The sequence below is a fragment of the Strix aluco genome, chromosome 15 (assembly GCF_031877795.1).
Source record: "Strix aluco isolate bStrAlu1 chromosome 15, bStrAlu1.hap1, whole genome shotgun sequence".
Taxonomy (NCBI): Eukaryota; Metazoa; Chordata; class Aves; order Strigiformes; family Strigidae; genus Strix; species Strix aluco.
Window position 1 is genome coordinate 15295810 of NC_133945.1, and position 16210 is coordinate 15312019.

The 16210-nt window shown below is 36.0% G+C and overlaps 1 protein-coding gene across 1 annotated transcript in view; it reads left to right on the forward strand.

Annotated features, from left to right (window-relative positions):
* Positions 1-16210, forward strand: part of PDXDC1 (pyridoxal dependent decarboxylase domain containing 1) — a 33765-nt gene that overhangs the window by 11493 nt on the left and 6062 nt on the right. Inside the window, exons 5-19 of the mRNA XM_074841415.1 lie at positions 71-217; positions 2513-2702; positions 5213-5281; positions 5826-5904; positions 6696-6780; positions 7640-7688; positions 7796-7897; positions 8104-8229; positions 9477-9527; positions 10760-10823; positions 11930-12018; positions 12736-12841; positions 13925-14096; positions 14777-14895; positions 15748-15869. Of these exons, the coding sequence (XP_074697516.1) occupies positions 71-217; positions 2513-2702; positions 5213-5281; positions 5826-5904; positions 6696-6780; positions 7640-7688; positions 7796-7897; positions 8104-8229; positions 9477-9527; positions 10760-10823; positions 11930-12018; positions 12736-12841; positions 13925-14096; positions 14777-14895; positions 15748-15869 (1570 nt within the window). The remainder of the gene's footprint in view (positions 1-70; positions 218-2512; positions 2703-5212; positions 5282-5825; positions 5905-6695; positions 6781-7639; positions 7689-7795; positions 7898-8103; positions 8230-9476; positions 9528-10759; positions 10824-11929; positions 12019-12735; positions 12842-13924; positions 14097-14776; positions 14896-15747; positions 15870-16210) is intronic.

Sequence of the window (16210 nt, forward strand, 5' to 3'; positions counted from 1 at the left end):
CACAAACCTAAAAATACTGTAACGTTCATGGCTTGTATTTAGTTGGCAGTTACTCTGTTCTGGCTTGCAGACTTCAAAATGTTGGTGAACAGGGTCACATGGCTCTACTGGGACATAGTCTGGCTGCTTATATATCGGTGCTGGACAGGGAAAGACTGAGAAAACTTACAACAAGGATCCTTTCTGATACTACTCTCTGGCTCTGCAGGCTTTTCAGGTGAGTCACTGTGAATAACTTATGTATGACTAGGTAGTGATAATTGTTTAAAAATATGTGTGACTGGACTGAGAACGTCAACAAAAGAAACCAATGTACCACAAAGTTACAAATATTCTTTGAAAGGTCTGAAACATATTACATAATTCAAAAAAAAAAGACACTTGAATATCAGGAACATTGTTGCTGTAAAAATCCATTTGTAAGGACTGTATGGTAGAGCTGAGGGCCAAAGTACAGTTGCAGATATACAGTTGGACAAACATTTAACTAAATTCTTGTTTCTTGAGGTACATGCTATGTTGCTGAGGCTTGGGGTACTTAGTATTTTTAAAAGATGTTTTCAGTTAACTACTTCTTTGCTCTTCCTGGATCTGGTATGTTTTTCCAGGTATGGTAGTTGACACTACTGAAATTTGCAGTACAGCGAAATCTTTCATAAATGCCCGTTTCGTCGTGTAGCATAGATAACTTAAACTCTTCCATGAGAGAAGAAGAATGGAAATCATCTGTGTGGGGGTGTTAGAGTGGGGGGGATTCACTGATTAGAAAGTCCTTTTTTCTTCCTGGAAAAAAAAAAAACCCAAAACCAAACCACAAACACTTTCTCCCCCATGATACTGTATCTTTCAGAAAATCTTGCCAGTGCTACTGAGGATTTTTTTTTAGCACAGTGCAAAACAAAACGGAAAAAATATAACTGAGGTTAACCCAAATTTAGTTGTTAGAATTACAAAGGATTTTTCTTACATTGATGGGCTCACCTCTATCAGAATTATTTTATAAATTCAATGATTATCTGTCTTTGACTTAAAAATGTTGACACCTTGTGCAGTGATGAAATTTGAGAAGTTGCAGGTAATCCAGCTGTTTTGACAAATGTATGTGTATATAGAGAGTGTGTTAGTGCTGTTTCTGAATGGCATGGTGAACAAAAAGAAATATTTCTGTTTTCAATCAAATACTCAATAACAGTCTGATTTTGTGATTAACACTGGGTATCTATTGAACTGTGGTCCCCAAAGTTTTGTGACCCATAGGCAACAGCATTGAACAAATACCGTGTGGTGAACTGTTTCATACTTCTTGACATTTTTTTGTGGCTGTGAGCAACACTAGAGGATTTTCCCTTTGCCCATGTTAGAGCATAGAACTGTTGTGTAAAGGTGAAGTAAATGTTTGCATGCGGGTCATTCTAGAGTTTAACTCTGGAATACTCAGCAGTATTTGTGCATCAGATAGTCTGTGATAACCTAAGGTGTTCTAGGGCATTTATGTAAATTTGTTGATAAATGCCACTCTTGAATTGTGCAAGACCACTGACTTACGTGTTACACAAAAATGCTAAAAGAAGAATCTAGCTTGCAAGCTGCTTAATAAATCGACATAGCTACTACTTTCACTGTTGTTTACTTTTCTATATTTAAGACAGCTGAGGGATTGCACTCAATGTGGAACATTTGTACCTTATCTCTTCTTTGGTTACTTTGCTCCCATTTCTTGGCTATAAATGTTAATGTGCTGATCAGAGTTTGATTTCTGGAAGGGTTAAAAAAGGTGGGGAAGGAGCAGACACACACAGCCACACCCCCATGAGCCCCAAGGAAACATGCCTAATAAATCAGATTGAAGGCAAAATAGCTATAAAATCATTAAAATATTCCTGCGGAAAAAATATACTTCATTTATGTAACTCATGTATTTAAAACATCTGGAAAACTGTCTTGCAGTTTGCTGAATAGATTGTACTGAACTGTGGTCTTATTTTCAAACTCTCTAAAATACAAATGATGTCAGTAATTTTGGGTATTACAAAATACTTTGATTTGTGATTTCATAATAAAGTTTGCAAGTTTCTGCCCATTTACCTTACTTCATGTGTCTCTTTCCAATTTTACTAACTTAAAGAATGTCAGGTTGCATTCTCTTTAAAATTAACAGTCTGGAATTTACATATATATTAAAATCAAATTAAGCCTTTTGTGTGTTTCCTCCCCCACTCTGCTCTTAGTAAGCAAGGTTTTGAACTCTGTGAAGGCAATCCTTAGGAACCTAGGTGTTTTTTCTTTCTTATTTATCTCTGAGTCTAAATGAAAATATATACTAGGCTTCCCTCACTGTTAATCTCAGCCTGTCTCATCAAAGTTTCCTTCTATTCTACTTCATCCTGGGGAAAAAAAAAAGGTTTTTGTTTCTTCTTTGTCCTCTTGTGAGCTCCTTTGCTGGTCAGTGGTATTTTAGTCACTAAACTGGCTATTGGTTTTGTTGGTCATATTTACTTGACTTTTCTTGCAGATATGAAAATGGATCAGCATATTATCATGAGGATGATCGTGAAGGTCTCCTAAAAATCTGTCGACTTGTTATCCACACACGCTATGAAGATTATACTATAGAAGGATTTAACGTACTATATACTAAGCAGCCTGTCATATACATTAGTTCTGCAGCTAGAACAGGCTTGGGCCAAGCTCTCTGCAATCAGGTAAAGTGAATCAGTTGGGGTTTTAGCTGCAAGTAGAACCTACCTGGCTTCATATTGCCTACTTGAAACTTAGATTTTAAAAATATATTCACACTTTTCCTGCAAGAGTCTGGTACATGCAGTACAGTCTGGTATGCTACGGGCAGCAGTCTTGTAAATTGGTTGGGACCAGTAAAAGGTTTCCTTTAGATCCATGTGTTTGCCTGGAACTTCCACTGTTAGAAGTGAAGCTCCTTTTGAGATTTTTCCCAATGCTACTATGTTGACTGAATACATGTATTCAGCAAGCTGACAGGCTCTTTCTGCATCTCTCTTGTTCCTTCCACACACTCACTTAACCAGTGTTCCTCATGACCGGATTCCCTTCATCCTTGTCTCTTCTTTGCCTTCTGTGGACGTAGTAGTGTTTTATAGCTTATAAAATTATATACATTTCTAAGACTTGGGATGATGTGTCTGCCTGTTGAAACGCAGTATGAAAAGAGGCATTTTGAAGAATGAGGACTGAGCTTTGGCCTCAAAAAAGTTGATTTTAGCAAAAGCATAACTTCAGTGATTTTGAAAACTCACTTACTTTTCCTCATGGTAGAAACAATAGCAATGTGACTAAGCAACACAGCAAGGGGTAGGAGGGGAAGGAAGTCCGAGGTGAAACCATACTTTGATGCCAGCCAAACATCTGCAAGCTAGTAATACAAAAATGTTATACAGTGTGTTGGTATTGCTTCATTAATTGTGATTTCCAACCTAATTATAAAACATAGACAAATGAAGCAAAGTCCATACTAGGGGTAACCTCAGTAGCTGTAGTGGACTGTATGTTTAAATTAAAAACATTTGTCTGGAAAAAATACTTTCAGGTTGCATTTACAGTCTGTGTTTTGCTGCAATGATACAGTGGGAGGAAGAGAAATTTTCTGAATATTTCCAGTGAAAGGATCCTACATGCTAACTTTCTTTTTTTGTAAACAAGTGATTGTTTCTTGATTGCATTGCACTTTACATAAGCTGTTGGTCATGGTGAAAAAGACCCAAGCCCAAACATACTGGATTTTCAAACACTGAGCTATTGTAAAATTTGTACTGAATGATGCCCCTCTATTCTTATTTTCAATAACCATTATATTTTTTTTTTTTAAGGAAAACAGTTGAGGGAGAAGTAGACTGTGCTGATCCCATTTCAGAAAGTCTTGTTTGGAATAGCAAGATTGCCCCCAGAACCCAACACTTTAAAGAAGCCCAGATTTCCTAATTATGTTTAAAACTTATTGGTTTTGCCAAGTGTTTATTTGCATGAAAGTGTGTAGACTTAAATAAGCTAATTGAGGCTATATACAGACTCTTCTATTACATATCTAACATTCAGTGCACTAGTGATATTTTTCAAACTTAACATGCACTGAAATGAAGAGTCAAGTTCCTAGGGCCTTTGTTTTTCAAGTCTTTGGAGAAAGCAAGCAGAGGTACTACTAACAGGTTAAAAATGTAGATTGAAGAGAGATAAAAATGGTATTGTAGATGGAACTTGTCTCAGCCAAAATGACTTGGCAAGTAGGTGGTAAAAGTTCACTGGAATAAGCTGGTGTCTTTGGTAAGCCAAGTGTTGCATGTAGTTATTGACTGAAACATCTTGATACAAGAAATACTGCTAAGAATCAGTATTTTGGGAGTCTTTTGCTTCTGAGTATAGAGTAAATCCTGCTAACAACAGTGGTGCTTTATCTTTTGTTTATAAGGTGATCACTGAATTTAAAAATAGTAGCATTTTATCTTAGATTTTGAGAAATAGTGTATATTGTAGAGCAGACAACTGGAACTGAGTAATCAGACATTAATTCAATTTCTGTTAAAGGATAAAAACAAACTAGTCTGTTACTGTAGTTCTTTTAATTTGCTGAATCTTTGGTTCAGTGATGAGTACGATCAACTAGATTTCACTTGTCTAGTGATCTTCCAAGTTAAAGATCAAAATGTAGGAGTCCTTGATTCCCCAACTCCCCTCAGGTTAATGATACAAAAGTTATCTGGAAGTTGCCTCCATATCAAAGGAAGAACTTCAGATTTACCAGCATGAATAGTCAGCTGAGCTACAGGATCGAAGTAGGAAGTAGGCAGATTGCTCTCTACTCAGTAGTAAAGTGGCTGTGAACCTCCAGTGGAACATGGCCTGTGCACAAAGCACAAGTTTGCTTATAGATATGTTAATTGCAGGGGGAGCCAAGAAAGAGGATTGAGTTTAGGCTGTTGTACAGGACACAGGTATCTCATTAGAAAAACCGAATGCAGCTGACGTGCTAACTAAAGTTGACTGTTGCTTTTTTCCAATTTCTCCTGTGCTTTCTTTTCTCTGTTATTAATTTGATTATAAATTTTAGCAGGATACTTACTATGCAGTGTAATATCCAGCTTTTTATTGTCATGTTTACTATTTTTGTGTCACTCTGTCTATTTCTGTGAACACTTGAAATGACTATGTCTTGGTTGTTGAAATTCCATCATTTTTATTGCAGCTAGGGTTACCCCTTTCTTGCATGTGCCGTGTGCCTTGTAACACTATGTTTGGATCTCAACACCAAATGGTAAGTTTGTTTTCCTTAAGAGCTCTTTTGGTTTGGGTTTTTTTTTTTGGTTGGGTTTTTGGTGTGTTTTTTTTTTTTTTTAAAGCCTCATTAAATTAACGTCAAGTAAGTTGTTAGGAAAAGCTTATTAATGTGCTTACTTTTTAAACCTCTAAGTCTTCTGTGTTATAGTTGTACAGATCATAGATGGAAATCTTCTAAAAAGCCAGCAGCTTGTATCTTGGTCTTGTCATTTGCAAGATATTTTTAATGGCATATAGTAAGGTGCTGTTTAGTCCAGTCTAGAATATGTGTATTCTAGAAATACAATACAAATCTACATGATGTATTTGTATTGTATTTTTCACAAATGCTTTAACTGACATTCAGGTTATTTTACCTTTGAGAAGAAGAAACTGTAAGCCACAAAGATACTAAGAATGTTTTCCAGAACTTCAGAATGCTGTCCATTTTTATTCTTAATGCATTTTTTCAGTTCAGAAACAATTCTGTATTGTTTGACAAACATGTTTATAAATACGTATCTTTTTCTTATTAATAACAGGATGTTGCTTTGTTGGACAGAGTGATCAAAGATGATGTTGAGTCTGGAAAACTGCCTTTGTTGCTTGTGGCCAATGCTGGTAAGTGCTATGGACAAACAATAACAAAAAAAGCACACTATTTCATGAATATATAAAATCCAAAATAAAAATACATTTTCTTAAACAGTTTAGTGGTTGCATGTCAAGAAATATCAGGAAATATCTTAACGACCACACAATAATTATCTGTCTAAAGGGATTTTTATTTAACTGATTTAAAGTTGGCTTGTACTGCTATGGTTCTGCTCATGTCAGTTGATGTATTAATATGACTAGAACTTATTTTAGTGAGTGTAAATCTCTTCTTGAAAATGAGTTTCACATTAACATGTCAGAATTTTTTGATGGATGTGCCGTCAACTTTAGCGTTAAAAATTATATTTTTCTTCTAGTTAATTAAACAGAACTGCTCATTGTTTGAAGAAAGAATGAAGGAGGTGACTGTGACTTGCTTTGGACTTGGAAAAATATCTGAGATATTAATTTTGATTTTGTTTCCTTTAGTTGAGATCATACTTTGAACATAATAAAAATGTCTGCATTTCTTATCTGAGGCTGCTGAGTCTTTTAGTGGCTAGGACATCTAATTTTCTAAGTATTTTTCACATATATTGACAAGCAAAACAAGTATTTTTACTTTTGTCTAGAATTCCTATTGTTCATGAGTCATGATGAACCAGATGCAAATATTGTGTAGTGGGCTCTCTTTAAACATCCTCTTTCCAGCTCTTGTGTGACTTTTTTGACAACAGTACAAGAGGTCCTTTTATGTAGTGTCCTAGTTTGCATGCTTATCCCTTGTCATTGCCTTTTTTTCCTTTTCTACAAAGGGACACCAGGTGCTGGGCACACAGATAAACTTGGCCGACTGAAGGAACTTTGTGAGCAGTATAATATGTGGCTCCATGTAGAAGGGTATGAAACCTGAAATTTATTTCTGTATAACTGTATTCATTAAAAAGTCTAACTAATGGACAGCACATGATTTTACAGCTGGTTAGCTGTTAGTAGATAGCCATAGGACCATCTTTATTTTTGTCTTACTAAGCATTTTGTATGGTTGTAATTTTGTTACTGTATGAGATAATTATTCCTGTATATATAAAACAATTGGAGTGGTTATTTCACTGTAGGCTAGTGATTACTTTTACTCGGATGGTAATCTTATCTGCCCTTGCTTTAAAGAGCTTGGAATACAAATAAAAAGACCTTATAGGACAAGTCAGGGGACACATACAGAGAATGAGAAAGGAGAATGAAATGAGTTGGAAAAGATGACACTTTAATGAAGGTTGTTGAGAAGACTGCTGCAAGTACAGTGCAGCATAACTGGGAGGAGGATTAAACCAAGAGGAAAAGAAATTCCAAGAAGTTAGACAATGTTAATGAAGACTCCAGTGCTCTAAGATTTTTTTTTTTTTTTTTTTTTTTTTTTGAGCCTGGAGACGCTGCTTCTCCTGATATTTCATTGCTTGGTGTCACGTTTGCATGCTGTTTATTTCTGACACCAAACTGATGCTGAATGATCGGTAGGACTTCAGGGGATGATTTCCCCAAAGGCTGGACTGAAACATTTTTAGATTGAAATGGATTTTTACTTCTGGGTTTTCAGTCTTGGAATACCAAGTAGCAACATCTACTGCATTGTTAATGAAAAATATACAAACAAAAATTACCTCCTTTTACACATCAAGGTGAAATATTTAAACTGAAGATTAAAATGCTATCTCTTAATACGTATTTAATATGTGTTAAAACCACTTTCTTCTTCTAGTGTGAATTTGGCAACTTTGGCTTTGGGTTATGTCTCCTCTTCTGTACTGGTATGTTTTACTATATCTAGAAGGTTAATAATGTGCTCTAGATTGTAAGGTCATGATCTAATCAAAATATATATGGCTTATATTCTGCTTATTGTAATAAACTTCAGGCTGCTACAAAATGTGACAGCATGACTCTTACTCTGGGTTCCTGGCTGGGCCTCCCGGCTGTACCTGCAGTGACACTCTACAGACATGAGGATCCATCTTTGGTATGTTCAACCTCTCAGTCATTATTCTCAAGATCTTGAAACTTTCATTTTGATCATGGTGTAGTGTCTTGTTCTTCATAAGCATCTAAATTATAATTTGCAAAAGCTCCCCTGTTTGAGATGTGACATAGTCCCTAAGCTGGCAAAAATGGAGTAATTGAAGAGAGGTTAATACTGGTTTGTTTCTTGTTTATTTTCCTCTTTAGTCCTTAGCAGCTGGGCTGACATCAAGTCAGCCTGTAGAGAAGCTCCGTGCTCTGCCACTGTGGCTGTCCTTGCAGTACCTGGGCCACGATGGGATTGTGGAGAGGATAAAGCATGCCTCACAACTAGTAAGGAGCAGCTTGTTGGCGCATTGTTTATGGATACTTTGCTTCTTTGAGTATGGGTTAGAGGCTGTTCTTAAGAATCCTCACCAGCAGAAACAAAGTTCAGGTAGCAACAATCGTACAGGCAATATCCAGATGGCTATCACAGACACCATTATACTTAGGAACATTTTTATAATAGCTGTTAATGCATCTTTTTGATTATTGTGATGCATTGTAGAAGAATTAACTAAAAATACTCTAGCTGTTGACACTATAGCATATTGGTTCGTATTGTGTTACAAACAAATTACGAAAGCAGAGTAAAGTGTTTGGAGGAGGAATGTGCCTTTACTATTAGATTGTATGTTTTATTAGGTTTTTTAATGAGAAATACTTAATCTTTATTCTTTCTAAACAGTAACATAATCACTTCCTTTTTTTGGTCACTTCTCTATTTTAACTATTTTGCTTGAAAGCTGTTCAGAGGAAGACTTATTTTCCTGCTCTACTTGGCATTGTATTGATTTAAGTAACAGTAAATTATAAATGCCTGACAAAAAGTACTTCAAAATATTTCTTCAGGTAGTGGCAAGTGTGCTATTTCTGAAGTTGAGTTCTTACCCTAGTAAAAATTAAGGTTCAATATAATGTGTTAGTTAAAAAATGCATTGTTTATATGCAAAACATTTTTCCTTAAAGGTACAGCACTTACAAAAAATTCAAAGAAGGGCAAAACGGAAATGGAAAGTTTCTATAATAGCGAAGAAGCTATTGGCACAAAAGATCTAAAAGAGTGACAAAGTATCATTTAGTCATTAAGATTTTGTGTCATCTAAGACTGATCTTAGCTTTTATGATAGCCTATTAATAGTCTAAAACCACAATGTAAGAATGTCTTTTCTAATGAATATAATTTAGAAAGCCATCATAACCAGTTGCTATGGTAGCTTTGAGAAGATGAACTGTTTTGCTACACACTGTGCTTTCATTAGTCAACGGAGTTGTAGTATCTCTGGAACTTTATCAGTAAATACACCAAGACTTTATTTTAATAAAAAATGCTTTGTAGTCAGTGTTTTACTGAAAACAGAAAATATTTTTCCGTTACATTCTAAACTTACAAATAAGAACTGGATGAATCTCTGATGTGTTGTAGGGTTTTATTCAGAAATGGTAGTGACTATTCAATGTTTTTCAGAATAATTGTCAACTTCTAAAACGTTGCGTTTGTGTCTTCCCTTTGTCTCCCTTCTGCTGTGGTCTTTTAGAGTCAAAGGTTGCTGGAAAACTTGAAAAACCTGGATTTCATTAAAACTTCGGTACAGTCTACATTTAATACTTTGGTGGTATAGCTTAGTCTTTGCTTGTTAAATGATAAGAATAACTTTGATTAAAAAATATTTTAAAATATTACTTAAATCATGGCCATTGTTTTGAAGTTGCTTGGTATCTTTCTAATTAAGTTCTGGTCTTCAGTGAAATAGTATGGCTTCGTTGTGTGTCACCTCTAGATTGTATTTGTTCCATTGTTGCGTACTCATGCACTCAGTGGAGCTGACAGAACAGTATCCAGAAATTGTTTCCAGAGGTTGATTTAATTCCATTTAAAACATGGAGTTGTTCAGTAATACATTTATGAAACCAGTTTCCATAAGCCTCTCTAATACATTCTGTCTGCATCCTACCCTGCTGTTGAGATAATATTGTGAGCCCTGTGAAATTGTACACAAAAATTATCCCAGCTGAGGTTTTTACACCAGAAATAGTTTTAGAAATTACATCTAGTGTATTCATTCCAAATTCAGTTTCTGTGAGATGTCCTGTTCAACAGGGTTTGGTGGTTTTATTCTCCCTTCCTGGCCCCACCCCTATTTTAATTGATGATGTATAGAAAATATATTCAGCTTAGTTTTCTGGGGCAATAGATAATTCATGGATCATTCTGAGTGACAACCACCGTTTTTGGTAAAAATTGTTTTTCTGAGAGTATTAATGGCCTTGGGAGTTCAAGTTACTGGAGCACTTCCCCTTTCTACTTAACTAAATCTTGCATTTTTAGGATTGTGAAATACAGCCTCAGATTGCCTCCAGAAGTTGCCCAGTCCACTTCTCCTATCCGCAAAGCAGGATCAATTATCATCATCTTATTCCTGCTGGAACTTCCTTGATGTTCTCCGATGATTCTGGGGCGATTTCCAAGAGAATTTTTAAAATGTTAATATCTGAAAATACTTAAAGCTAAATAAACTATTTAATACAGTATATTTGCTAATGAACATGCTTAGGTTTCTTGCTTTATAGTGCCCAAATGTTAATTATGCATACCTTAAATTAATATAATTCTGCTTTAACTGAATAATGATTTACTTTCCTGTGTTTACAGATATATTTACTTACACTCCTAGAGTTAACTTCTAACACTGAGATAATGTGAACATTGTTACTGCTGTCAAAACAAAATGATCAGCTTTGCTCAGCAGTCTGAGGAATTATACACAGCGTTAAATCTTTAAAAAATTTGTGAAAATATATATATACTTTTTTTTTTAAGGTTGAAGATGAACTGAGTTCACCAGTGGTGGTTTTCAAGTTCTTCTGGGAATATTCAAATAGAGGTATGTGATTTATTTAAAAACAAAACCCCACTCTTTATAGTTTTTTAAACTACTAATTTGTAAAATGAATTTGAGGTAAATGTTATGTAGTGCATTTCTCTTGTGTAACATGCTTTTAAAATGGTTGTGAATGCTGGTTGTAATCTAGAATCCATACCATGTGATAGCTTCTTTTTTTGGACAGACTGCAGTGTGTTAAATTTTCATAACAAGTAATTTTCTGCCTTCTTGAGTGAGGAGAGATTTGCATATGACTTTGATCTTGAGAGCAGATGATGGAAGTCACTCATAAGCTGCAAGCTATGTTTGCATGTACTGATGGGGGAAGATCTTGCTTGGTTTTGTTCAGGTTTTCTGTTCCTTTTAAACTCTTAGTGGCTAGTTGCAAGAACCATGTTTCTCTGTTTTATTGATTACACTTGCTGTTGCAATAATTTTAAAAACAGCAGAACACATTAGGAACAGCTCTGGAAATACTGTCATGGGTATACAGTAGCCGTGCCACATGTGGCCCTGAGCAGAACATCGTTACTTAGACATGCTCTCTAAGAAAGGATTTTTGTCCTCTCGGTTACAAGAGAGGATGTAGTTGTGATGTTTCTATGTGCACACTCTGAGGGTGGGGACACGTCCAGCTGGGATGAGGCAAAAGACTGCTAGAAAACTTGGTAGTTTTGTTATGAGCATTGATTTTAATCGTCTGTGGATTTTTTGTGTTGGGCATGGGGGAGGATTGGTTTTGGTTTTATCTAATTAGTGGTTGCTCTCACAAACGGGATGTATTCAGGTCCAGTGACTTGGTGAATTGCTTTGTACACTGATACATTTATTTGAAAAGCTTTACTAGGGAGCATTCACCCACCTCAGTTAGAAGGATGTGAGATGTTTGGCCATTCACCCACCTCAGTTAGAAGGATGTGAGATGTATGTCTCAGCATACCTTTAAAAAAAAAGTCCTTGTTAGTCTGCTTGATGTCCAGCACATCGTGTGGATCTGTTACGTTACCTAGGAAATGTAATTGTCTTTTATCTAAATTTTAGGTTGCCTTTTGTTTAATTAAGTAAATAAAAATCCACTTCTGTGTTTCTTGTATCTTTGGATTCAGATCAAACCTCACATGCTGCACAGGCCTCAACTATTCAGCACCCCATAATAAGCAACGAAAGACACATTTATGATACTTTCAATCAGTGGGTAAGAATGGCTGCTTTCTCTCTTTACGAAAAAAGAAGTGACAGTGGAATGCTTCCAGGGGTTCATCAGTAATTATAAAACCTTTGGTAGACTAGTTTGATAGTTATTCTTGATCTGATATCCTTTTGCAAAATTAGTGGGCATTTTGGATTTAAAAGATGAAATTCCTCTGAAGCAAAGTTGCATTCACATTTCTGATTATTCTACATGTAATTACTACTGAAATTTTTCCTGCATCTTAAGCCATTGGTAGTGGTTTTTTTTTCCTTGGTCTTGAGGGAATATGTGAAAACTTTAATCAGCCAGATGCTTCATTGACAATGTCTGTGTGTTCATGAATAGAGAGTCTGTCTCTTCTGGATCTTAAGAGAATTAATTCTAAATTCTAAAAGCCTGTGTTTTCAGAGAGCTGAGCACGTAACTATTTTGGATCAGTTGTGTAGTAATCATGGCATACTTAATGACAGTGACAATTTTGCAGAAAATTCTGACTTGTAACACTTGTAGCTTATCCTGAATTATCACAATTTTAAATATATGTCCAACTTTGTTGTATCACCAGCAAGCTAAATTATTTTGTTACAAGAAGCGATTTTGAGAAATACAGGAAACTGTGTTTAGCATTTTGTTCTCCTTAACTGTGGGAAGTCTAACCCGAGTCAGCAACTGCAGGAGGTCGTGCTCTGCATGTGTCCTAACTGTGCCGTATCCCTTCAGCTAGGAGAGCAGTTGGCACAGCTGGTTCCTGCCAGTGGAGTTGATGTGGTAGAACTGGAAGATGAAGGCACGTGTGTGCGTTTTAGCCCACTAATGACTTCTGCAGGTAACATTCACTTATTTCAGCCACTTGTGAAAACTGGGATTTGCTATAACAATCTCCTGGTGTAAAAGCAGATATACTCAAGAAACTCTTTAGTGTATTCTCCTATGGTGACGATTTTCATATAAACAAAAAAAAAACCTATCTTGGCTTTGTCATTCTGTTGTGCCTTGGCAATGGGTGCATTGGTGGTAGCTCAGCTGTTGTGGGTGACACTGCCTCGCTACCTCTGCAGAGAAAGACTTTTACTGATTATTTTTTAAATTCATTAGGAAAAGCAAGGAGAGAAGCTCTTTGTTTCTAACAGTTGCAAAAGAAATTTGAAGATAAATCATCCCTACCATTCTTCCTCTCAGCTGCTTAACACAAGATGCTTGACCTTTCTGCACAGGTGTTTCAACACTGACATGGTGCTTGTGTTCAAAATATAGCTACTTAAATAGAAAAATTACTAAACTTCTGGGGTTTTCTATAATTATTTGGGAGGGTGGGGAGAGGAATAAAAATCAGTGTTTTGGAAGGTGTCTTAAATTCCATGTTTAAGCCAGCACTGCGTATGTACTTTTAGACTTGGCAGATGCACAGAGCAATTTGCAGGGGCTCAGGGTGATGCATGGTATCTCCTTTTAGCTTGTGTGGGGTGAGTGGCTTAGGCTATCAAAACACCTGATGCTGACGTGGGAGGATCCTGGTGTACACAGAAAAGTAGATCTTAGAATAAAATTACTTGATGCTGTGATGTTTTGTTTTAAACCAGCATGGAAGCTAATTCATGATCTGGCTATGGGAGGGGAATTTTTCTGATGCTAGCTACTGATGTAATGAAAAAGGGTATTGTCCTTATTAGTTTGCAACATCAGAAAATCCTTTTTATTAGCTTACTTTTTATGAAATCCTTAGTGCTCTCCATTTTGATGTATCAGTGGATAGATAACTGCAGAAAAAAGTTAGATAGTTTTGAAATATCTTGACCTATGTAATTATATTTATGATTGACTTAGAGTGGCTTCTTTACAGATTACTTAATTCAGACATCTGTGTGATGTCTGTTCACTTTTATCACACACTAACACATCAGCTCTTTAGTTTTAGGAACTGAAGTACAAGATGTTGATCAGTTAGTAGACTGCTTAAAAATGAAGATACCAGTATTGACAAGTACACTGCAACTGAGAGAGGAATTTGAGCAAGAAGTGAGAAGAACAGTAGGCCTGTTGTATATTGAAGATCTTAGCTGGCCAGGATTAGGTGTTGTAAGGTAAATTTTCCAATATGTTCTTTGTTACGTATTTGGATAGACTGTGCATTAACAGAAAGGAATATGTGGTCCCTTCAGTGGTGATTTGGATGTATTGTTTGCTGGTTATTATCTGGCTTTGCACCCAGTTGAAGCTTTTGAGTGCTTTTTAAAAAACTACCTTTTGAACATTGTTTACTTTTGTTATTTTTTTAAAGAAAAGCTCAAGAGCTGTTTCGGCAAAATTAGGGCAACAGTTCTAATATTGGAGGCAGAGTGTGGATCTGTTAGATGGAAATGTAATATGCAAGTGCATCCTTCTGTATTTAGCCAAGCGTAACTTACATTTTTATCTATAATAAGATTCACTTATGTACTGAATACCACTTCAAAAAACCCTTCAAGTGCCTGTTCTGATCCTCTGACGCAGTCTTCTGGGAAAGATTCTATATAGTCAAAACAGTTGAAGTACAATCCATATATTACCTAGACATCTGTTGTGTTCAGTTAAGTTTGCAGCAGCAAGCTCGCCCCACCCCAAAATCTCCGATTACAAATGCCAATAAACTTGCTGATCTAAGCTGTAATGTTCTGAGGTTTTCGGTTCATAAAATACGGAAGTTTGTAGAAACATGCTAAATGTGTATATATTTTTGTATGTACTGTAAAGTAAAATTACTATCTTCTGGCTTGGTTTGAAGATACAACTATCACAGTGATGGGAAGAATGATGGCAAACAAGAAAAAGAACTAGAAAAAATCAATATGGAACTTCTGAAAAAATTAAATGAACTGGAATCGGATCTCACTTTTTCTTTGGGTAACTGCGCTATTTAAAGTTCTGTTCAAGCTAATAGTCATTTTACTGGCTGTGTTATAACGGTTCATTAGGTCCTTTGGACATAGGTCGTTATAATGCTAAATTACACTGCTGGGTGTATGGTTACTGTAGAAACAACATCTGTAACTTTGTTTCCTCCTCACCCCTGTTCCAGTTGGTAAATGTTCATCAGGGTGAGCAAGGTGCAATGTTCTCAGAAATATTTCTCAAAATGAGCAACTAGACCAAAAAGGATTTCCTTGTCAGAAAGAATAAAAGCTGGAGGGTTCTCTTTGTAAACTGAGCCTTCTCAGTTAGTGCTCTATCTACTGAAAAGCAGATCTGATTCAAAACTCACTGACCTGTTCACTGCTTTCTGTGGCTAGATTAAAAGCTTCAGATGACTTTCTTGATAATTAGCAGCATTTTCACATTTACATAGTGCCACATTATAGCTGAAATAATATTAATTTGCTTACTCAGAACTCTGATCTTTTTCTAGTCAGCTTTCAAAAATTAGGTGACCTAGAATTGTGGAACCAAGTAATCTGTAAATGGCAGAAAGTAATGAGTTTGAAGCATATTCAACACTGATATTTATGATACGACTCCTTGGCTATATAAAATATCCACTGTTTTTCTTGTTTAGATGTTTTCTCTTTTTGAAAACCCACAGGGCTGACTTTCTAGTCTGCATAATTTACACCTGTGTGTGCAGATACTGCCCTTTATTACTGATGCATGTGTGTGTGTATGTGTTAGCATTTCCCGATTCACAAACATGAGCGTTGCACCTATTGTGAGAATGCATTTTTGTACCTCATGAAGACTTGATTATCCCTGTGCTCACAGGTCCAGAATTTGGAGGGCAGAAGAACTGTGTTTATATTGGCATGGTAACTGAGGATCTGGATGTGTCGGAGTTAGTTGAAACTATTGCAGCAACAGGAAGAGAAATTGAAGAAAATTCAAGAGTATGTGTTAAGAAATCACAAAGCATTTCAGCACCTTTTTTTTTCCCCTTCCATATTGGCTTTAGGACATGGTTGTGTTCTTTGTGAAAGTAAAAAAAATTGTACTTGCCTGCAACAAACTGTATTAATTACTGTGGAAGTAGTAATCTGTGTCTGTGTGAGGAGAACTTTTGTTACAGGATTACGATATTCTGAGGATGTCCTGATTTATGTTCATGGTCCTGTGTGCAGTAGTTCTAATGAAAAACTTTAGTAGTACTGAAATAGGCTCCTTTTGTCACTAAAATTTAAGCTGTTGGAAAAAAGCCCCAACCCACAACAAAAGGGAGGGTGGGGGCTGA